This window comes from Scardinius erythrophthalmus (assembly GCF_964197995.2).
Source record: "Scardinius erythrophthalmus genome assembly, chromosome: 24".
NCBI lineage: Eukaryota > Metazoa > Chordata > Actinopteri > Cypriniformes > Leuciscidae > Scardinius > Scardinius erythrophthalmus.
Window position 1 is genome coordinate 6,649,557 of NC_138244.1, and position 24,858 is coordinate 6,674,414.

Consider the following 24,858-nt stretch of genomic DNA (forward strand, 5'->3'; position numbering starts at 1 on the left):
TGTTTTTCCCAGGATGATGCGAATGTAAACAGATCCACAGATGGGCAAGTCTGAATCTAAATAATCTTGTTGTTTTCAGATGCTCCTTTGAGGGTCTTTTTTTTTCAGTTGTTTGTTCTGGATTCAAACTTGCGTTTAATGGGGGAATTCATTGGGATGGTAACCATGGTAACCCTCCAGCCCAAATTACCTCTGTTTTTTCTCGTCAAAGGGAGGCGTTCTCACAGTCACAGAAAGAGAGAGAGGAAAATGTATGCAATTGTTGCTCACAAACCTGGAGAGTGTTATTTTGAAGAGAGGAAACGTTAGATCACTATTTGGTTGTTTACTAATAAGCGTTACTGTTAGTTACTGACTCACATGTCATGTTTGGATCTCCTGTAAGGTCTGTTCGAGGATATGTGTTTAATGCAGTGTGTGACAGTTTCAGAACATGTTATGTGCAGTACAAAAAAAAAAAAAAAAAAGAGGAAGTGCTGCCTTACCACTTCCTGTCTAATGTTTGAAATAGGCCTCACCCATATTCGAGATCTTGTTTTTGTTTTTAGCTGATTCAGAAAGATGGTTGTTTTGTAGAAGTAAATCGATTCTTGTAGGGAAGGTGACTGGACCATTTGGACGGCGTTTCATCTACTGCCACACTGATAGAAGAAAGATTTCTCCAGACGTGTGGCGAGAGCTGAGGTGAAAGTTTTGACAGCAAACATGACAGGATTGTATTGCTCAGATATTACTCTTTCATAGCTCAGCAGACTTCATAGATTTCTCTGTTTAAGGATCGCTTCGCCTTTGTCTCAGACTTTTTCTCCTAGAATTGGAAAATGGACAAAACTGTTGATGTATATGAATTCTAAAGTGAATATGGATAGCAAATCCCAGATAATTTGGCTCTGAAATTGTTTGGTAAGAAATATTTGTAAGAATATTAAGAGATTTTTTTTTAAAAATCTGACTACATCATGGAGATCTTTTCTAAAACTCTACAGGAGATTGAATCACTTTTTCTTCTCAGGAGAAGCATCTAAAAGCAAAAGTCTTAATTTGCTCTCCATTAAGTCATTGCTATCTATGATAAATAATTGAGACATAATTCAAAGGAATAGTTCACTCAAAAATGAATATGATAATGCTTTTATGTTCTTTCTGGGGCTTGCCTTCACCTGCTATCTGAATAATCGTAAAGTTTCCTAGTTAAAAAGCTGGACATGAACGCCCTCTCAAGTCAAAATTCGAATGCGATGAGCTCGTAATCTCGACTTCAGAAGTGGGAAATAGGAAATTTCCGAAAGCACGTGCAGGCAATATAAAATGGCATGGTCGCTATAGAAGAACTACTGCACTAAAGTTCCACAGCATTTGTGTTTTAAACGACCGTTAATATGACAGTATTCATTTTTGGCCAAAACTAGGAGATCTTATTTCTTTCCCTTTCTTGTTTTTCCCCCCCTTTCTTTCCGTGTCTCCGAGTCTCACAGCATGTTTTTGTTGTCAGTGAGGTTTATGTTTCCCCCGTCAGTCTGTGTTATGTCAATGTGGGCTGGCTTGCGTGATACAGGAAGGCAGAAATCTTGTCCTCCTTTCAGCGCGAGATCTCCCGCAGACGTGTGTGTGTGTGTTGTGGAGATTCTCCGTCCTTGTGTTTTGACGTTTGAAGTCGGCTTCGGTTCGCCGCACTTCATCATAGCCATAAAAATGTCCATACGAAAACAAAACCTCGAGATGAATCGAGTCCTTGAAATTCCTTCAGGGCACAAACACGCACGCTGACAGAACCCAAACATCACTTGTTTTTCAAAACAGAAGCACTAGAAATCAAAAGTCTGCTGAGTAAAACTATTATGAAGTTCACTTTTTTGACAAAAACAATGTTTTGAAACAGTCAAAAGAATGACAGACTGTGGAGCTGAAGAGAAAATGGACGAAACCAGCAATCGTCAGGCCCTGGGTGAGCAGTGCACATTCATCTCAACATCAATCCAGTTTACTTTACACTCTTCTATCATGCACTTAAAGGGTTAGTTCACCCAAAAATTAAAATTATCCCATCATTTACTCACACTCAAGCCATCCTAGGTGTATATGACTTTCTTCTTTCAGCCAAACACAATCAGAGTTATATTAAAAATATCCTTGCTCTCCTATAAGCTTTATAATGGGAGTGAATAGACTAGAGCCTTTGAGTTTTTGAAGGCCAAAAAAGTGCATCCATCCATCATGAAAGTAACCCATACGTCTCCAAGAGGTTTAATAAATCCAAGTAAAGTGATGCATTTCTGTTAGAAAAATATCCATATTTATAACTTTATAAACAATAATCACTGGCTTCCGGTAATGGGCGTTGCCCAGCCCTCTTAGCAGGCCCGGCGCCACGAGGGGGCAAAAGGGGGCATTGCCCCCTCAGATCTGATTTGTGCCCCCTCAGTTTCATTTTTGTATTTATGGTTACAAATTAAATGTTTAACCTTTTGAGCGGTACAGTTCCATATATGGGATTTTTTTTTTTATTTCAGTGCCCCTGAAAGTACGGTCCCACATATGGCGTTGGTTGGCGCTGAGCCAGAGTCGGACGCGCTCAGCGCTGTCATATATCACAACTATGCAGTGTTTTCAACCTCACAATCACAATGTTTATTTTAGGTTTCAGACATTTAAATACACATTAAGCACTAGTAAAACAATACATTTGGAGTTTGTAAAATACACACTGATGTCTGTGGAGGCAGCAATAACAATCTATTCAAATATAATTTTCCGACGTGTGTTATTCATATCATATCAGACAAACACAGTGGAAGTAACTATAAAGTAGTTTATTCTATTCTTCTATTCCACTTTCTTGCATGTATTTCGGGAGAAATTGATGACTCACAGGATTCTCTGCGGCGCAAAGAAACAGCCATCTCACGTTATAGATCAAGATCAAGATTATTTATAAAGGTTTTTAAATGACCAAACACACTCACATACACATTTTTGAGAATCGGAATATCGGATAGTTGATGACATGGTAAGCAAGTTTGTGAGTATTTTGAATAAAAAAGGGAAAAGGAAATAAAAGCGATATATCCGCGGTGTGTCACGTGACAAATATGACGCGTTGCCATGGAAACATTTAGGGGGAACGTTCTAAATTCTAAAATAACAGTCGCCTTGAAAAAACTCAGAGTCAGTTAGAATATTAAAATTAAGCGTGAAAGGGTTAATATATGCATAATAAATGACGCTGGCTTATCTTTTTTTACTAAGCAAGTTATCAGTGTGTATTGTTCATTGATGGTATTAAGTTAAGCCCCCTTAACAATTTCGCATGCCCCCTCAGTCATTTCATTCTGCAGCCGGGCCTGCCTCTTAGTCCAACTCAAGCTCCTCTTCTCTTATAATGAAATCCTCTGACATTTCTCTTTAAAATTCTTGTTTTAGACTTATTATTCGTGACCGGTGTTTTGTTTTGCTCTATCCTCTGCTCTTTCGCATTCGTCAATGTGTCACGCGTCGGGTCAGAGGTCACTCTTCCACCGGAACTCGAAGCCAGTGATTATAGTTTGTAATTCTAAAGTTAAAAATATGGATATTTTTCATATAAAAATGCATCGCTTCACTTCAGAAGGCCTTTATTAACCCCCTGGAGCCGTATGGATTACTTTTATGATGGATGGATGCACTTTTGTTTTGTCCTTTAAAATCTCAGGTACCATTCACTCCCATTATAAAGCTGGGAAGAGCCAGGATATTTCTTTTTTATTTAACTCTGATTGTGTTTGGCTGAAAGAAGAAAGTCATATACACCTAGGATGGTTTGAGGGTGAGTAAATGATGGGATAATTTTCATTTTGGGGTGAATTAACCCTTTAAGAATGTACTTTTGGCTACAGTATGTACACTAGTGTTGGGACTAGTGTTGGGTAACCAAACCACTGACTTCCATAGTATGAAAAAATATATACCATGGAAGTCAATGGAGCCCATCAACTGTTTGGTTACTAACATTGCAGTAAAATTGACAATTTTAAAAGAAACTTGCAACAAACTCAATGCTATATAGAGTGCAAAGGGTTATGGGTAACATTAGCACAAAAAACAAAAACAAAAAAAGCATCAGAATGAGCTTGCGCACATTTGACTTGCTATTTTGAACATACTATGATTCAGGACAGACTAATCCTAATCTTCTTTATAGTAAGTATAGTATGTGAAATAGAATGCAGTCAGTGTTTTATGAAGGGCAAATCCAGTGTTTAGCTGAAAGAAAATAAACATCCTAAAACTTATAATGTGGCATATGATGTGTTTTATTGTGGATTAAAGGAACAGAGAGAAGAATGATCATTCAACCGACATCTTTAGACGACCCCAAACTCAACAAACTTAAAGAGGTGAGATGCATCAACTTTTTTGGGGTGGTGTGGCACAGAGCTATCAAAAACTTTATTGATTAGTTCTTGTGCAAACCCACTTCCCTCAATGTGAGCATCATTTCCTGAGGGTGTCTGAATATCTGGATTTTCCATGTTGCTTTGAGGTAGGTTTTGGTGGAGTGGATCAACACAACCCTGAAAATTGAACATATTGTGGTGCGATCGCTGGAGGAAGACCTGTATGACGGACTCGTCCTTCATCACCTGTTACGTAAGAATCATGTCAGAGCAAGAACATTCTGAACTGGCACATTATTTAGTGAACCTCACATGCTTAAATGTCATGAAAGTGATGTCACAAAGCAGAAAATATAATGTTGCAAATAACAGGCAATATCTGTGTATGTTGTGAACCCAGGCAGGTTAGCAGGTGTTAATTTAAATGTAGAGGAGATTGCGTTGAGTACTGATGTCCAGCTACGGAAACTAGATGCCATCCTGACAGCTCTGAACGAGACCTTCGGGCTTAATGAGGAAACGGCCAAATGGAACGTTAAACGTGAGCCGATCAGATCAGATCTTGTCAATGTCCGGTTTACATATTTATGAACATACGCCCACTGTTCTCCCTCTCCAATCTGTCAGTCATTCACAGCAGGGACCTGTTGGCTACATTACATCTTCTGGTTGCTATTGTGAGGCGTTTCCAACCCGATCTGGCACTGCCTGTAAACGTCAGCGTGGAGATCATTCAGTGTGAGGTGATTGATTAATGCAAATTATGAATGTGCATACTAAATGTTTCAAGAGCAGGATATTAAAGAGGGTTGTGCAAAACACACTGCCACAATACTGCTGTTCTAGGTGGTTGCCAGGGTGTTGTCACTTACATGCCAAAATGAGTCCAATTCCTAGTCTCAATGATATTCTGCTCTTCAGATACAACTAATTATTTGAAATATTAATATATACATATAATGAGAAAAAGTAGTTTTCATAATTTTTCACAATTCATCACTGCATATTATAATAAATAATTTTTTTATATTTAATAATTTGTCATCACTTTATTTGAAAAAAATGTATATGCGTATTATAATGAACAATTGTTTTCATAATTTTTTACCATTCATCTTTGCATATTACTTGAAAATAATTAATATACTTTTAAAAATAATGAAAACATTTGTCCATTATAGCAAGTATATTTTTCAAATAATATGCAATGATGAATTGTGAAAAATATTAAATCAGTTTTCATTATAATATGCATATTTATTTTTTTAAATAATATACAGTGATGAATTGTAAAAATAATGAAAACATTTGTTCATTATAGCAATGCAACACTGAATATTATTTAAAAAATTAATATGCATATTATAATAAAAATTGATTCAATATTCTTTACAATTCATCATTGCATATTATTTCAAAAATGAAAGTGCATATTATAATGAACAATGTTTTTATCATTTTTCACAGTTCGTGAATGTATATTATTTAAAAAAATATATATATTACAATGAAAATTGATTTAATATTTTCTCACAATTTTTCGTCGCATATTATTTGAAAAAATAATATGCACATTACAATGAACAATTGTTTTTTTTTACTTTTTACAATTCATCTCTGAATATTGTTTGAAAAGAATATGCATATTATGTACAGTCAAAAAATCATTCTAAATTAGATCATATAATCAACGATGCACATCCATAGACAAAATATATTAACCAATAGTATAAGAGCCTAATACCCATCATCCAGTCAACACTTACATGATTTCTCTTAAAAAATATTCCCTGAGAAGTTAAATTACTAAATTACTACAAAAGTTAGATATTCATGTTGTCAGCATTCATTAGAATCTCATTTGTTAACCAGGTCACAAAATCTGGCATCAAGGCAGACAAGCAGACCGAATTCATCACATTTCAAAGGTCTGTGAAGAACCTCCTTCCCTATTAAACATGTTTAACATCACTTTGAAACTCAGTGACAATGTCCAAAGCAGCGTTTTCATGGTGCGTTGTGTGTCTCCACAGTAATTCCAGTGAAGAGCTTGAGAGAGAATCTAACAGTGAGTCAAACGGAGGCTGAACTCTAAACCTTTTCATTTCCATATTTATAAGCATCAGTAACTTTCAGATAGCGGAGGCGTATAAAGAAGAAAGCGTTTGCTTCTTAATCTCTCTCTTGCAATGTCTTTGCAGAGGAATGTCCCATTGATGAGCTCTTCAAGCTGGAGGCTCACAAAATTGAGACCGTGAAAAAGGTTCCGATCCAGTTCCTCACGTGTCTACATGTAGTCTTTGCCCCAAATCTTTCACCGCTTCATCAAGTTTTCTTTTCTACAGGCCATTCTGCACTTTGTGAATAAGAACATGTTATCTCTGGGACTGAACGTGACAGACATTGACAAACAGGTGTGCAACTCTGATCAACTTACTGATCAACTAGATCAACTTACACTACCATTCAATTTTTTGTTGTTGAAAGAAACTAATACTTTTATTCAGCAAGGGCACATTAAATTGACCAAAACCTACTGTAAAGAAACTTATCTTTAAAGGATAACTCTCGCCAAAATGCAACCTAGGGTATTTTTGTGAATCTACCCGAGGCAAACTTTCGTTTAAAAGCATAATTAAAATGGAAACGCCATTTTTAAGTTTGACCGTATTTTCGTTTTCGGTCAAATTGCCTTTTGAATGGGAGTGCTAGGGGCACTTCTATGATAGCATCAAAAATTGCTATTTTTAAAACACTGAGAAGGCTCGACACAACATGAAACTTTGCTGGAAGTATCACCAGGGGCTCTACACATGAACTCGAGCATTGAGAACATTGTTTGTGTACACAGAGTTTACTAAAAAGAAAGATTTTGAAAAACTCACTGTATCTGTGTCCACCGGCATTTTGACAGTCAAAAATAGTCGATCTCCGAATGTGAATGAACTGACTCTGAATTTTAGTATTGCTTCTTATTTGAGCATCCTTTTTCAAATACAAGGTCAATATTGATTTTCACTAACGACAAAACAACAAATTATCCGTGAATTTATATGGAACTAAGCTTTAGGAGCTTTCCATCTTTACTCTCCTCCCTGTTACGTTGTATTCGGAGATCGTCTATTTTTGACTGTCAAGATGCCGGCGGACGGAAACAACAACAGCTACAGTGAGTTGTTCGAAATCTTTCTTTTTAGTAAACTCTGTGTACACAAACAATGTTCTCAATGCTCGAGTTCATGTGTAGAGCCCCTGGTGATAATTCCAGCAAAGTTTCATGTTGTGTCGAGCCTTCTTAGTGTTTTAGAAATAGTGGTTTTTGATGCTATCATAGAAGTGCCCCAGCACTCCCATTCAAAAGGCAATTTGACCGAAAACGAAAATACGGTCAAACTTAAAAGTGGCGTTTCCATTCTTGCTTTTAAACGAAAGTTTGCCTCAGGTAGATTCACAAAAAGACCCTAGGTCGCATTTTGGCGACAGTTATCCTTTAAAAAAAGTTGTCACAGGAATAAATTACATTTTAAAGTATATTCAAATAGAAAATGGTTGTTTAATTGTAATAACATTTCACAATAATACAGTTTTTGTGTATTTTTATTCGAAATACATGCAGCCTAAGTATAGAAGACTTCTTTCAAAAACATTTAAAAATCTTGCCAACCCCAAACTTTTGAACGGTAGTATATAAGGTTAGTCAAAGTTATTTTTTCACTGAAGATTTGGTTTTACAGTATATTAAAGGGATCATGACATGGATTACTGTTATGATTGGCTAACGTCATTGCATAGGAAACAGTATCAACATCCACTCGCTACTGCACGTGAGTAAGTGTTTTGCCTCATTTACAAAATAAAATGCTCAGAACAAACATATAATCCTCCGATGCGATCCGGGACGCCATTAAAATAAACCATCCACTAGTTTCCACTTGTGACACTGTCATCCTTCTGAAGTCTGTACAGGGACGCAAACCAAAAAAAGTTTAAACAAAGTGAATGTTCTTTCACTCGTCTATTTGTCCTGTTGTCAGTAGACTCAAGCGTGAAGAGTGTGTCAGAGACTGAACGCGCATAGGTATACTGTATCCAGTGTAGACAGCATCAGTGATTATAATGGCTTCAATTTACTTTTTGACGTGACACGACACTCTCATCCAGTGTAGGCAAATGTCAGTCTCTAAGCGACGATGTAAACTATTCATCAATGTCTTCCTCTGGATGCAGGCATATGCAAATGTATTTGTCTGTGTGATATTACAGATCCCGCAATATTACAAACAAGCCTTTTTGGAGCTTGAGTAAATGCTTTGTTTATAATGAAGAGGGCGGTTTAAGCTGTGCAACTTGCTGGATGTTTTAATAGTACAAAGACCTCTTAGATCAAGGCAAATTTGATTTCTCATGTCATGACCCCTTTAACAAATTCCATTTTCCTTCTGAATCAACAGGCTGTTTTTTTTTTTTTTAAATGTAAATGCTGTTATGATTGGTTAACATCTTTTTTCATGTGGAAAAAGTAATGTTACAGTTGGCCCTAAACTAAAAAAAAAAACACCCAACAACTCGTAAGATGATTGCAAAAGCTAAAAAAGAAAATGATTTGAGCCCTTTATGGGCTTGTTTTTGACATCTCACATTCATGTTTGATATGTTTATGTTTTAAAATGTGATATTGTTAGATTGCAGACGGAGTGATTCTGCTCTTGTTGATTGGGCAGTTGGAGGGCTTCTTCATTCCACTGAGCGAGTTCTTCCTTTGTCCTGTTGGGAGCTCGGAAATGGTGAGAACCCGAGAAAACATTTCGAGTTTTGACACGAGAACCATGTTGTTAGTGACCTCCATTGCAGTTTGCAACAAGAAGCAAAATTGAATCCAGGATTATGGGATTTTACATCAGTGTAACTTCACATGCACCTCCAGGAGGTGTCTTGCCATCGTATAATTAATGTCTCTTAGGATGACTGGATATGACAGCACAGCAGCATAAGGCAGGTTAAGAACCTGAGGGTAATGCAAAAGACAGAAATCAAAACTAATGATGTTACGGTTACAGAGAATTTGCAGTGTTGTGGTTTTACAACATGTGTTTGTTTGTTTCGGATTCTAATCTTTTACCATTGATGTTTGTTCACCTGCAGCTCCATAATGTGACGCTTGCATTGGATCTTCTCATAGACCGAGGGCTTCCGGTTCAGTCCATTGACCCTCAAGGTAATTATTTTGAGACCATCCGAGCTAGTGAGCCACCTAGTATGAAGTGTACATCCTAAACAAACCACTCAACGCTTTTAAAAATAAAAGTTATTTTTTGGCATCGATGGTTCCATAAAGAATCTTTAAAATTTATGTAAACTTTAAATTGCTTAAAAGGTTCTTTATAGTGTAAAACGCTTATTTAATACTGAAAAGTTCTTTGGGGAACCAAAAATGGTTTATTTTATGGCATTGCTGTGCGTTTTGAACCTTTATTTTTTAAAAGTGAAGAAACTCGAATCTTATTAGGAAGCATCATTTTCATCATATTATGCACACAAATCAACAACTCTCTTACTTCGTCTTCCATCTTGGATTACATTTTTTCTCTGAGCTTGTCACAATGCAACACAATATAATGGCATTACCTTCTTTATGAAAGACATGTTCACTACTGCTGGAAACAAAACCCCTATTTAGGCTGTTTTTTGTGTACTTATTCAATAGAATAGCTGTTAGCACGTGATGATCTGCCTGGTTGTTCATTTACTAATAAGCTAATTTCTCATGTTTCTTACAGACATTGTTTCCCAAGATGTTCCAGCCACTGTGAAAGTGCTGTATCACTTATTCAGGAGGCACAAATACAAATAATCTAGCCATTCTCAAATTGTCAATTCAGTAAAACCTTCCATGATGTTTTAATAACCAAATTAACTGTACATTTGTGACTTTCTTCTTACTAAAAATCAGAGGCACGGAGTTGACAGTCAGATCACTTTGGCACTCAGAGTGTTAGAACACATTAGAAGCAATTGTACAGAGTGTCTCTGAACCATTTGAAGAGGCTTCAGAGCGGAAATGAGAGAACATGGCCACTCATCTCATCATGGAAATTGCATTTGGATGCCGACAGCTTCAATTTAATTTCACCTTTTCACTCTTCCACTTTAAATGTTTTTTTTTTTTTTTTTTTTTGGACAAATGCGCATTAGTCTTAATGTATCGCTCAGCATTTTTCTGCTGACTTGCAGCTTGTCTTCAAATAAAAGTGGCACATAACATCTCTAACGATGTCCCTTTTTTCTTCAATATACTTTAAGTATAATGTGTGTGTGTTTGTGTTTGTGTGGTTCAGGTTTACCCTTATGGGGACAAAATGTCCCCAAAGATGGCAATATACGAAATCCATGTCCTTGTGGGGAATTGTTTTTGTCCCCATAAGGAAAACAGCTTATAAATCATACTAAATATTTATTTATTTATTTATTATGTACACATTCAGATGTATTCTGTGATAGGTAGGTTTAGGATTGGGGGACAGAGTATACTGTTTGTACAGTATAAAAATGATTATGTCTATGGAAAGTCCCCATAAAACATGAAAACCCAACTGTGTCTGTGTGACGCACTATTCATTTTGAGTCTGAAGAGCCGTTTGTGGGAGCAAATCCATTTTTTATATAAAACAAAGGTTGAGATATAAAGTAAATATGATCAAGATTTGCAAACCATATAACGTTACGTTTCGTTTTGGCGCTCCGTAATGTTGTGTGTGTCAGATCGGTCATCGATGTCGACTCAGTTGAAGCGGCAGCGCGTATGGCGCTCGCGTGAACCAGTGGTCTCTTCCTCTTAACCACTTTAAAACAAGACTGAACATCAGAAGAAGGTATGTTGAAAGATCCAGTACAACTTACTGAAACATAAACTGTCGTGTAATCGCCCAATAAGTGTTCAAACTTCGGAAAAGCGTAAATTTAAGGGCTTGTAAACAAAATGTCACGTGACGATACATTTTACCTCAGAAGACAGTCATTCAATTTCGTTATAGCTAAAGAACTTCACTAAAATGCTGAATATATTATTAAATATCGATAAACTTTGATTAGAATGTGGACAAATACCAATGATACAGTGCAATCACATTATTTCTAAACTTTAGAGAAACTAAAACTCCTATTGTTGTCAACTGTAAAAGGGCATCTCTCACCCAGACTACCCCTCCATCCACCCCCGTAATTTAATTTCCTTAATGTGTGTTCTCTTAAATTGGATACGGTGAATGACTTCCATTTAATCTAAATGGCAAAAGCATTATGGGAGGTTAAGAGAGTCTCCTCTCAGCGAAGAGGCCGGGATTCAAGGATGCTCTGATGGCGTTTTAATGGTGAATTGCCCTTGGGTAATTTTTTACCATTGCTGTTTCTGAGCAGGAAACGTATAAGAGGCTGACATTTTTCATCCTAACGCCCGTTTGTTATTCGTTTATATTCATAACCACAATATTTCAGCCTTTCTTATCCCTTGCCGTGGGCGTTGGTGTCATAAAAATGAATGAAATCTGTAGGATGGAGAGAGGTAAGAAAGCAGAGTGCAATAGAGACGTGTAGGTGGGTTGGACAGACAGATGGACAGAATGTCAGGAAATTCTCACATTAAAAACTTCAAAAGCATCCTACGTAATGACCGCGAGCGACCAAACGAAACCCCAACCTTGAACTCCACAGTGCTCTGATTATATGGGTAGATGGACCTGGGAGACACAAAACATCCGTCCCTGTCCAGTTGGCCCTCTGTGTCCACTCCAAGCCGACTAATGATCTGCTGTGGTGGGGTGATTTCTGGGGTTAGCGGGGAATACAGACGCCTGAAATGTTCGACTGAAACTCCCTGCTGATGTCTCATCATCTCAAGCCTAAGGCAAAAAAAGAGTCTGAGTCACTGCTGGTGATAAACTGTGGTAATAACAACACATAAACAAAAGTTCCAACTCTAAAAGTTTATTTTTTCCTGTGTCCTACAAATTTGACGAAGTATAACATAATGCTACGTTGTACACAGTACCCACTTGTGAAACAATGATGAGAGTCATGTTTGTGTGTTTACCAAAGCACCCGTTGCAAGGTAAACGGTGTACGAACAGGTGAAGATTGACAGTAAGGCAACGGTTTTCATGTTAATGTAGAGACTGGAGCATGACATTAGACTTTTTAGGTAATTTGTTGTACGAGAAGCGTTTTTTTTCCAGCGGTGACTTGACAGTTGCAATCACGTACAGCAAATCCTGGCTTTCGTTTCAAGCTCCCATAGTGGCAAGAATCCAATTATGATAATGATGACTTTCCTTGTTTCCTAGAACATCATGTTGATTGAAGGTTGAGAAATGACTCCTGGAAGGCGGTAACAGGTTGTTTAAAACCCAGCCGGTGCTCGCCGATCCCTGATTCGAGTTCAGTCAAATTATTCAGAGTGTCTAGCAATCAGCAAATGTCACCATTAGTAGGCTACACATTTTGATGTGGCACTCTTTAAATATCACATTCTAACCATTTATTAACATGGGTGAATTTCACAAATCATGCCAAATAAAATCGAAAGGAAAATAAGAAATTATATTTTGCTTAAAGAAAACTAAGCTTATTTTTAACACCATTTAGAGTTCTTATATTGTTTTCCTTAGTTCCTTAATGTTTATGCAAATTACACAAATTCCCCATAATTCTTGTTACTGTAATGCAAAAGATTTTATAATTAAATATTTCAAATAAAAACATCATGGTAGCATTTCATGGTAGTTTATTTCAAATGAGTATTGTACTCTAATAATGTAAATTAGAATCATTTATTGGTAATAATTATACTTAAAAAAACAAGGCAAAATGTAATGTAAAGAAATATAAATGTAAAATGTGTTTATTTTTCATGAAAGTAACATACTTCGGATTATTCATGTAAAATAGGATTTATTTTTTCCTTTTGATTTTAGAGGTGAAATGTAAGGAAACTTGTTTCTGCCACAGAATAAAACATTTTAAAAGATAATTGCGACTTTTTATCTCACAATTGCGAGTTAACATCTTGCAATTGTGACTCGATTTCTCAGATTTGCGAGATATAAAGTCTGACATTTTTGCGAGATTTAAAGACTGACTTTTTCCTTCAGAATTGCGAGTTTATATCTCCCAATTCTGACTTTATATCTCCCAATTGCATGTTATAAAGTCAGAAATTGCGACAGTTTCTGACAGAAACTGACAGTTCTTTATAAAACACAATTTTAGTTTATATCATGCAGTTCAGGGATAAAAAGTGAGAAAAAAGTCAGAATTCTGAGATAAAAAGTCGCAATTACCTTTTTTATTTTTTTTTTATTTTGTGGCGGAAACGAGCTTCCATAGAAATATGACCTGGACATCTTAGCATTGTGTCAAAAGAAATAATCTTAAGAATAATAATCTGTTTTGGAAAATATGTCACACTTAGCTGAAAGTTCAGCTGAAACATTTTTTGTAAACAAGCACACCAGGGTGCAATCTTTGTAAGTGACTAGGCTAGTGATTTTGTGCAGGCTTAGAAATGACCCAAACATCTTCGGCAGTTTCCATATGCTAGATGTGATGAATCACCGTCTGTCCTCCTTGCCAACAGACACCATAATTAAACTCACACCTGATGAAACCAGAGATCTCGTCCTCTGAGAAACCAGAGAACTTTAACCTTGAGCTTGTTTTTGAACCATAGTGGAGCGGCTAAGTGATATAATCGTTCAGTTTATGATACAAGCGTGAAAATTGGCATGAGCAGTCTCCATGGGTCACTTGACAAGAAAATTGTCCGAGCCACTTGAAATTTCAAGATTTTTCATCTTTCAAGATGGCCGACACCTTAGTGGAGCAGTTTATCACCAAATAAAAATTGGTTTATTTGATGATACAAACATGAAAATTGGCATGAGCAGTCTCTGATGGTCACTAGACTATAAGCCACCCACAGCTACTTGAAATTTCAAGATGGCGGCCATTTTTCAAGATGGCCACCACCTTAGTGGAGCTATTAAATCTTATCTTGAAAAATGGCCGCCATCTTGAAATTTCAAGTAGCTGTAGGTGGCTTATTGTCAAGTGACCCACAGAGACTGCTCATGCCAATTTTCATGCTTGTATCACCAAATAAACCACTATATCACTTAACTGCTCCACTAAGGTGTCGGCCATCTTGAAAAATGGCCGCCATCTTGAAATTTCAAGTGGCTCGGACAATTTTCTTGTCAAGTGACCCATGGAAACTGCTCATGCCAATTTTCACGCTTGTATCATAAACTGAACGATTCTGCCAAACATAAGCACTTATCCGCTCCACTACCACCAATTGCCTCAATCCAAAGATGGTGAAGCACAGCTGTTCTGCTCTACTAGTGTAATTGGGCTGTTGTCTGACAAAAACTGTACCGTGGACTCCAAACAATAAACGTATTCAAAACTTATTGCTCAAGCAGAAGAGCTTGTTTCATAGACCTCATCTTGATGATACCAGGTGAGGTCACTCTTGAAATTTCTAAGACAATTTAGCCAAGTTTTGTTTGTCTTGGAACATTTCTATTAAACAATCATTGACCAAACCCTAATGATTGGTTGATGAGAATGCCATGAGCTGAAATCCTGAAATCTGATTGGCTGACAGTAATACTCTTCTAGAGCAAGCTTGACAAATACATTTCAACAGGCATGAGAAGCGGATAACTGCTTCCTTGCAAAACCAAGGCAAACAAAGTCCATCATTTCTACTGACCTTTGTGAAAATGAATTGCCTGTCTGCTTTGTCATGTTCAAGGAGTGTGTAATTATGTTTTCATTTCACCGGTCCACTCAAAAACTAAAGTGAAGCAAACTCATCTGATCTATATCAATAGAGTAAATACCACTGAACAGAAGTCTTCAGACATCTCAAAACAAACATACATAATGAACTCTTTAAGGCATGAAACAAAATGTGGGGAATATAAAAAGCGCAGTTTAACACGATTTGCTACCTCACTGATTCTTACAAATAAGAAAATGTCAATTCACAACAGTAGTCAAAAAACGAACATTCACCGTACTATTTCATTTCACATCTTCACCGCAGAACCACCCACGACATGTGAGTTTTGATATTTACTGCAAAAAGGACATTTAACTTCTAGAGTCATGAGAGTGCTTGAATCTTTTAAATTAGGTTTGACGACTTCATTCATCACTCATCGCTTTCCCCGACTATGAATAAATAAACAGACACCGCACAGTTACAGAGAGTTTAATCCAGAAGAGCTCACGAAACGGCTACATAGGTCCTCCAAAAGATGTCCTGGCTGAGTTCTGTGTCCATCGAAGTCCAGTTCGGTCTGAAGTCTGGTTCTGTACTTCCACAAATCTCAGAATCTCTGGTTCCCACACTTGTCCGCTATTCTGAGTTGAGGTTCTGGGTTTGTCAAGGGGTTGAAAGTTGTGCTCAGTGAGATTTGGACCACATGGAGAGGCTTGGCGCAGACAGGTACCTGTGACATGAAGGTCCATGTGGCAGGGGCATGTACTACGTTTCCCATAATGCACTTCTTCACTGGGGGACTCCAACAGTTTGTCCTTACATTTGGTTGGTCTCTGTTGAAAAAGGAGCATAAAGAGTGATTAGAAGTAAATTGCAGGCAAAATAATGGGGAAATCCCTTTTAATAAGTACCAGAAACATTAAACAGTCTAACAGTCTTTTGTTTCTCTCTCTCTCTCTCTCTCTCTCTCTCTCTCTCTCAGAGAGAGAGAGAGAGAGAGAGAGATTAGAAAACATTACTCCAGTCTTCACTTAGAAATCATTCTCATATTCTGAGGTATTATTTTGAGTTTTCAATTATTATTGATGCTAATAATTAATAACGGTCCTTATTATTTTCTGGAATCGTTGATAAATAGAAATTTCTAAAGTTTTTTACAAAACGTCCAAAAGCTTTTCTGTCACTTTTGATCAATTTAATGCATCCTTGCTGAATAAAAGTAAAAAAAAAAAAAAATTTCAGCAACAAAAACTGTTTTCAACATTGAAAATAATAAGAATTGTCCCTGATCAGAGCGGGAGCCTTTTTTATTTTACCTTTATTTTTACAGGCAGGCAAGTCATTAAGAAAGAACAAGTTTTTATTTACAGTGGCGGCCTGACAAGTGGAATAACCACTTAGGGAAAGGGAAGTAGGGCTAAAATAAATACAGTATTAGAAATACATACAGGTTACAATTTCATAAAATACAATGTAAAACACAACACAGTAGACAACAGACACTTATAACCAGCTAAGTGTACAGGTATGAGGAATTGAACTGAAAAAAATACACCAAAATAAATTAGATTTGAAAATGTATTCACATAGAAAATGTTAAATTGTAATAATATTTCACAATATTGCTGTTTTACTGTATTTTTGATCAAAGAAATGCAGTCATGCAGTAAAAAAACAAAACAAAAACATTTTAATTATTCAAAACTTTTGACCAGTTTATATGTATTATTTTTAAGACTTGTAGACTTTTTGTCCTCTGCTTAATCTGTGTCTGATAATATTGTGAAAATGCATCTTCGGCTCAAGCCCTGTTGTCTACTGTATCACTGGATCACCCACCTGACAGATAACTAGCTACCATATGGACTGTGCTTCGGGATTGATTGGGCAAAATCTAGACAAGCCACCTGACTGGAGGCGGACTTGATTTTATTATAAATCATCTTATTGCAAAAGCACAAAGACACACACAAGCTTAGTCTTACACAGCCAGACTTTTGACTATCAGACCTAGAGCTGGCCATTTGGAGAGAAAGAGTCCATCTGATTGACATGTAAAGTGTTTTAAATTGCTTTACATGTCATTTAGAGGCAAGTTAATCTGAAACTGCACAACACGTATAGGACACTCAAGGACACTCTCAAAGCATCTTTTAAATGCAAAATTAAATGTGAATGCAATGCATTTTGAGTGCAATATGTGCAGAAGCTTCGTCTTTTTATGTAACTAGCAAAACATACTGAGATCACCTCCTCGGTGTGTGTGTATCTGAAGAGGTGGACAGCAGAAATGTCACACTATGTGGCCTGTGTTTGGTTCGGCTCTTGGAGCACATGGACATGACAAGTGCAGGTTTCACTGCGCTCTTAAAGAAATCTGCCCACAGAACAAGAGAGAGAGACAGTGAGTTGGCAGACCTTCTCTAATAATACACCATGTGCAGCCTTCGAGTTCTCTCTCTGAATCCAGGCCATGTCTCTGGTGTGAAACAGACATATGCACCCCTGACCAGACCGGGGCAGAGAGCATGCTGGGAGATCAGTCCCAGAGCAGCAGGAGACTGAGAGGTTAACCAGTGCGAACATTAGCCCAACATTAACCCTGAACTTCCATCTCTATACAGTGCAACATTACCACCTCTTCAAAACAGGTTTGGGAATTGTAATGAATTGGGATTCATTAAAAGAGCCGAAGAATCATTAGTGACAGACTGCACTGGTAGCGGTGTCTGTTTGTGATTCACTCAAAAGAATCATGTCATAAAAATCATTCTCTTTGGAATCGAACTTCACTGTCCACACTATATTTGTGATTCGCTAAAAAGAACTGACTCATTTGATTCATTCTCTTGGGAATCAGACTTAAATGGTTGCGCTGTATGTTTGTGATTCACTCAAAAGAACCGGGTCATAAGAGTCATGGAGTTGGACTTCACTGATCACGCTGTATGTTAGTGATTCACTCAAAAGAACCGGGTCATAAGAGTCATGGAGTTGGACTTCACCGATCACGCTGTATGTTAGTGATTCACTCAAAAGAACCGGGTCATAAGAGTCATGGAGTTGGACTTCACCGATCACGCTGTATGTTAGTGATTCACTCAAAAGAACCGGGTCATAAGAGTCATGGAGTTGGACTTCACCGATCACGCTGTATGTTAGTGATTCACTCAAAAGAACCGGGTCATAAGAGTCATGGAGTTGGACTTCACTGATCACGCTGTATGTTAGTGATTCACTCAAAAGAACCGGGTCATAAGAGTCATGGAGTTGGACTTCACCGATCACGCTGTATGTTAGTGATTCACTCAAAAGAACCGGGTCATAAGAGTCATGGAGTTGGACTTCACCGATCACGCTGTATGTTAGTGATTCACTCAAAAGAACCGGGTCATAAGAGTCATGGAGTTGGACTTCACCGATCACGCTGTATGTTTGTGATTCACTCAAAAGAACCGGGTCATAAGAGTCATGGAGTTGGACTTCACTGATCACGCTGTATGTTAGTGATTCACTCAAAAGAACCGGGTCATAAGAGTCATGGAGTTGGACTTCACTGATCACGCTGTATGTTAGCGATTCACTCAAAAGAACCGGGTCATAAGAGTCATGGAGTTGGACTTCACTGATCACGCTGTATGTTAGTGATTCACTTAAAAGAACCGGGTCATAAGAGTCATGGAGTTGGACTTCACCGATCACGCTGTATGTTAGTGATTCACTCAAAAGAACCGGGTCATAAGAGTCATGGAGTTGGACTTCACCGATCACGCTGTATGTTAGTGATTCACTCAAAAGAACCGGGTCATAAGAGTCATGGAGTTGGACTTCACTGATCACGCTGTATGTTAGTGATTCACTCAAAAGAACCGGGTCATAAGAGTCATGAGTTGGACTTCACCGATCACGCTGTATGTTAGTGATTCACTCAAAAGAACCGGGTCATAAGAGTCATGGAGTTGGACTTCACTGATCACGCTGTATGTTAGTGATTCACTCAAAAGAACCGGGTCATAAGAGTCATGGAGTTGGACTTCACTGGTAGCGCTGTATGTTTGTGATTCACTCAAAAGAACCGGGTCATAAGAGTCATGGAGTTGGACTTCACTGATCACGCTCTATGTTTGTGATTCACTCAAAAGAACCATATCATAAAAATCATTCTCTCTGGATTCAAACTTCACTGGTTACACTATATTTGTGATTTGCTAAAAAGAACTGGCTCATTAGAGTCATTCTCTTGGGAATCAGACTTAAATGGGTGCGCTGTATGTTTGTGATTCACTAAAATGGCTCATAAGAGTCATCTCTCAGGAATCTGAATTAATAAATCACTGAATGTTTGTCTATAAAAATTAGACAAAAAAAATACATTTTCTCTTGAGGAACATCTGAGAAGCAAAGACAAAAGACCCCTGTAACCCCACATGTGCCATATAGAGTTTCAGAAGAGATTTCAGCAATGTCCTAAAGCCAATAATGAACAACCCAGCAATAAATGTTTTCTCTCGTGTTTGACAACGTCCAAAAACCATCAATCTGACATGAGCAACCAGGATCTAATCGCTTAAACCATCAATGTGTCTTAAGGGGCCACTGAAAAATGGCTCTTAATAAAATGTGTCCTGTTTATAGCCTTTTAAAGCTGATTCCCATGCATGACACGTCAGTCAAACCAGATGTTGCCAAGCGAAAACACAAGATCGTCCCCCAGGCTTCTGCCCCTCTCTAGATCACACAATATAAGAATCCGATGCCATTTAAAGACCCCGGCAATGTTTTCTCAGGCCAGCAGGAGGGAAACTGCACGTAGCCCTCAAACACACACAGCAAACGGGCAGAGAATGAGCTGACCCATATAAACGGCTTTATGAATAGACTGCGGGCAGTAATTGAATTCACTTAGTTCTATTTTGGTCAGGGACCTCCATTTGTGGTTGTCTTTTTCTTTCTTTTTCTCTCACTAACAGATGTTCTCTGGACCCAATTCAGTAATTTCCCACAATGCTCTTGGGGAAGGGGCATTAAAGAACTCGACCATCCAACTCCGAGCCCTCATATGACATGCTGTTCATGTCTCCCGATAGTACAATAACCTGCTCTAATTTTTCAGTGCCACTATATGCACTTTAGAAAATATTCAGAATACACTGCAGTGAAAACGAAGGTAACACTTTATTTTACAGTGTCATTGTTGCATAGTAATAACTATTAATTATGCATAATTACATGCAACTAACTCTAAACCAAACCAAACCCTAATCCCTTTAGTAAGTACATGTAGTTACTTAATATTACTTAAATGTATAATTACAGTGTAACAAAGACAACTTAAAATAAAGTGTAACCAAAAAGAATAACTGAATCAGCTTTGTACCAATCATATAATAAAAATCAAAGGTTACACTTTATTTCTTGGTGTCCGTGTTACAGTGTAATTATACTTTTAAGTACTGACTAATATTAATTAACTACATGTACTTACAATAGGATTAGGATTAGGTTTGTTTTAGGGATGTTTTTGTTTTTGTAATTCTGCACAATTTATAGTAATAATTACTATAGATTACCAAATAATAATAATAGTAATAATAATATTTTTAATGTTTTATAATATATATATATGTGTGTGTGTTTGTGTATATGTATATATAATGAATATATGTGAAAAATATAATAGATATGTTAATAAATACATATAACAATATATGTATTTCATATTATAATATATATATATATATACATACAATGAAATACATTTAAATACTGTTACATTAAAATTATTATTATTATATACATAAAGAATAATTATACACATATAATTATATTTTTTAAATGAAATTTAATTTCAGCATCATGACTTTCAATCTGTGATTTTGCACAAACCAATCAAATCTCAGCCAATCTCATCAAAACATATTTTGACCAATGAGATGTCACTGTGGGCGGGGCCAGCCAGCACAACCGCAGACACAGAATCCAAGGGACTTGTTGTATGTCAGTTGACAGGTTAAACTCAGAGATCTTTGGAGTTGTGCCTGCTGTAAATCTCACACATGAAATCTCAGTGTCATATTGTATCTCCCTCGTCTGACTTGCGGCAGAGATTCAAAGTCTCCGCTTGGAGGCTGAAGCTTTCAGAGACTCCTGTGATTGTTAATGAGAGGGTTCGGCACAAACGACAGGCTTAATTAGATGGGTATTCACTCACACGGCTACAGTGTCTTGCTGACACATTTGTGAACTGTAAGAGAATAGTGTATGCATGCGTTCCTCTCGTCCTCAGACAGCAGCACACCCACGGACTAGGCTGAGTTAGCGAGATTCATGCGCTCGAATACTTGAAAGACTTTCAAGAGTTGTGTTTGAGACACTAAAAGACTTGCCAAACTTAAAGGAATAGCTGAGGGAAACCGTTAAAATGTCAAACAACAGCAAATGCTATTACTGAAGTGGTAATTCATGATGAATATGCAAATAAGAACGTTAATGCTTCAATCAATGTGACCCAATACTCTTTTTTTTGTCACAAACAATAAATTAAAAACAACTGTGTAAGTTTCATGCTTAAGATCTAGACAAAACCTTCTGACTCAGGGCCGGCTCTAGCCCTTTGGTTGCCCTAGGCAAGATTAAGTTTTTGCGCCCCCCCCCTTATAAGAAAATAAGATAATATATAAGAATAAGAAAATTGATAAGTGTCAAGCCTTTATTTGTTATAATTTTGATGATTATGGCTTACAGCTTATGAAAACCCCAAATTCAAAATCACAGAAAATTAGAATTGATATGTCATAAGCTGTAAGCCATAACAAAGTCTTGAAATATCTCACTTTGCATGTAATGAGTCTATATAATATATTAGTTTCACCTTATAAGTTGAATAATTGAAATAAATGAACTTTTGCACGATATTCAAATTTTTCGAGTTTCACCTGTAGTCACTCCAACACTTCAACAAGCAAAATATTACTTAAATGATACACTCTAATAAATTGCACATACAAAAATGCTACAAAGAATGTTGATTGATGAACAAACAAAAATGCTCTAATAGTCACTCCAACACTTCAACAAGCTAATTATGACTTGAAGAATCAACTGTAAATTGTTTATACACAAATTCTACAAAGAATGTTCAAGGATATTTACCAAATTGGATTAATTTAAGCAAATTATGACCATTAAACTGGTTTAACTATACCTTCTACAAACAAATGTGCTATGGATAATGTATGTACCACTACAAAATTAAAATATTTAAGTTCTTTTAGTTCTATCTCAAATAATAAATTTGACTTTGACCTTCAAAGTAATAGCTAGCAAACTATAGCTTAGTGACAGCAATGAAACATCCAATATTAGGTGATGTAGGCTACAATACTAAGTAAATTTATTTAATTGGACACCTTAGTAGATAAGATGAGAAGATGCCTCTATACTGAGCTTTATTTTTTATCTTCTTCCTTTCTCCGTTTTCGTCCCTTTGCACCAGAGGTTTAGACCGCTTCATCTTCGATCAACGCGCCAGCAGCTGAGCACTTCCCTAACGTAACGTAACGCAACCCTCCCGCCCCCCGCCAATCCAGAAATGTTCGACAAAAATCATAAATTCAATCTAATAATCAGGTTGACAAGTTATTAAACGTGTGGTTGAGGGGGCGCCCTTTGATCATGTTTAATAAACATGTTTTATTTCGCGTTTCGTTCTAATTTTATGATTAATATGGGAAGTAGATAGGGCGACACTAGAGTGCGTCCGCGCCCCCAACACATTTGTCGCCCTAGGCAACCGCCTAGTTCGCCTATAGCAATCGCCGGCCCTGTTCTGACTTGAAGATTCCTCAATGACAGAAGCTCTTTATTTTTTATTTTCAAGAGTTTTAGTGAAGTTTTTGACATTTTTGACCTGGATATGTCAGAATCAAGGACAGCATTCTAGCAACAGAGAAATGATTCTTGATTGTGACCTAGTTCTGCTAGCAAACGGATCTGGTGTTTGTGATGAAAAAGGTATTTTTAAAGCGTTGGATCTGTAGCTCGGGATGATGATGATGCATCTGGTTCATGGCCAAACATGAGTAACCACGCGCGCCTCCCCTGAGAGGATACACACCCGTGAGAGTGAGGAAAATCCACTAGTGTGTGTGTGTGTGTGTGTGTGTGTGTGTGTCTGTTGAATTTAGCATGGACTGCAAAGGTTGTGAGGGTTATGAAATAGTGCAGAATACTCCAGGTTAAGCTCAATCCACTATAATAATTTGGACTTGTCCCTCATTTTATTTAAAAAGCAAAAAGGAGGTTGAAATGAAGTGAATGAAGCCAATTTTTGGAGATTTAAAGGCAAGACACTACAGGCAAAATCATATACATTTTTATGCACCGATAATTTTTGAGATTTTGGGCTATATTGCTTCCATAACATTTCTTCTGTCCGACTGGTGGAAAGAAAACATCCAAAAAAGCCTAGACATTTAAGTGTTTATTTAATTGCACTTTGTGTATTTGCATCTGTAGGTTTCAAATGCAATACATATCTTTAAAGGCATTTTCTCAAATTAGGTTTTTCTCTGAAAACTCGACTTCAAGGCACTTAAACACACTTTTTTATTTTTTTTCTTAAAAAAAACAAGGCACTTTTTTCACACACAATTTTTTGTTTTATTCCTATATATATTCTAAAGGTCTTTTAACAGAGTGTTTTCCTCATATAGCATTCGCCGAATTTTATACCGCATTTTATTCCTAAAAACATGGTGACTTTTTTTTTTTTGTCTTTCTGTTGCCAGTATTTTCTCATTTGTGGAGTGATAAAAATCACAATCAAAAATACCTTGTGTAAAAACCTTTAATATGTCAACAAAATGAAACAAGAATTTTGAACCTGGCTTTATCCAATGTTCCGATGTCTGGAAATAGATGCAAATTAGTGCATAATTCATTTGCACACATAATATTTCAGAAAACTTTTGAATTGTCTTGATGTACAGCGATTAACCATACAACTGGGGAGTATGGTCTCTATTAGTTAATTTTTTTAATGTCTTCGCCTGCAGACTGTGTCTTTCCTTAAAAGCAGAAATGTAAGGGTTTTAAAGAAATTATAGGACCCATATTTTCTCTTATTTTGTGCATTATTTGATGTTTAAATCATTTTTACAGTCATTTTTGGGTGTTAGGCTTTATGTTAGGCGTTGTAACGAAGTTGTGTTGTAATGTAGTTGTTGGGAGGTTTTGATTAGTAGGCAATTCTTTTTTTAACAGTGAAATCATGTTAACATGCTTATTGTTTATTTTATTGTAATATTTATGTAATGGCTCGATTCACTTACATTGTAAGTGTCTCAGATTTTTGCCTTTTTATTTATTTATAAGAGGACCAATCTATTTTCATCTTTCTTTAGAATATAATGTTGATGTTTGAGCATGAAAAAGGTCTGCAAAGTCTGCAAAGCACAACGTCACTTCAGCGGGAGTTATTCTCTATATCAGTGTCACTGTTTCTGAACTCCCTGAAACGCCTCCGTTGTAGTCTTGAGTTTACGAACACATTACAGCATTCCTCATTTAAATAATTCGCACCCAAGGCTTACACAAAATAAAGGGCTGTTAGTAGTGTGTTGTCCCCTGATTGTTAGTGTTTAGAAGCTGATGTTTGCGGTTATGGTAAAGGGTTTGACATTTACCAAGCACGCTCAAAGC

At 36.9% G+C, this 24,858-nt stretch overlaps 2 protein-coding genes across 3 annotated transcripts in view; one reads left to right on the forward strand and one right to left on the reverse strand.

Moving 5' to 3' along the window:
- Positions 1–466: 466 nt before the first annotated feature.
- parvg (parvin, gamma) lies at positions 467–10,641 on the forward strand. 2 transcript variants are annotated; one of them, XM_081356055.1, is made up of 13 exons: positions 467–684; positions 1,880–1,945; positions 4,306–4,373; positions 4,524–4,626; positions 4,774–4,914; positions 5,001–5,116; positions 6,246–6,301; positions 6,407–6,441; positions 6,575–6,636; positions 6,719–6,787; positions 9,056–9,157; positions 9,516–9,588; positions 10,151–10,641. In XM_081356055.1, the coding sequence occupies exons 2-13, from the start codon at positions 1,888–1,890 to the stop codon at positions 10,222–10,224; spliced, it is 957 nt and encodes a 318-aa protein (XP_081212181.1). In that variant the 5' UTR covers positions 467–684; positions 1,880–1,887; the 3' UTR covers positions 10,225–10,641. The 2 variants fall into 2 exon arrangements, with proteins under 2 accessions (XP_081212181.1, XP_081212182.1); XM_081356056.1 differs by having other exon boundaries at positions 535–684; positions 4,312–4,373.
- A 4,988-nt stretch (positions 10,642–15,629) lies between these two features.
- shisal1b (shisa like 1b) overlaps positions 15,630–24,858 on the reverse strand; it is a 47,580-nt gene continuing 38,351 nt past the window's right edge. Inside the window, exon 5 of the mRNA XM_081355929.1 lies at positions 15,630–15,989. Coding sequence (XP_081212055.1) covers position 15,989 — 1 coding nt within the window. The 3' untranslated portion in view covers positions 15,630–15,988. The remainder of the gene's footprint in view (positions 15,990–24,858) is intronic.

What these genes read in the sequence shown, in the direction of transcription:
- parvg (XM_081356055.1), top strand. Translation starts at nt 1,888, where the DNA reads ATGACAGACTGTGGAGCTGAAGAGAAAATGGACGAAACCAGCAATCGT. An exon ending in CGTCCTTCATCACCTGTTAC is followed by an intron (nt 4,627 to 4,773) that starts GTAAGAATCATG and finishes TTGTGAACCCAG; the next exon opens with GCAGGTTAGCAGGTGTTAAT. An exon ending in GAATTCATCACATTTCAAAG is followed by an intron (nt 6,302 to 6,406) that starts GTCTGTGAAGAA and finishes GTGTCTCCACAG; the next exon opens with TAATTCCAGTGAAGAGCTTG.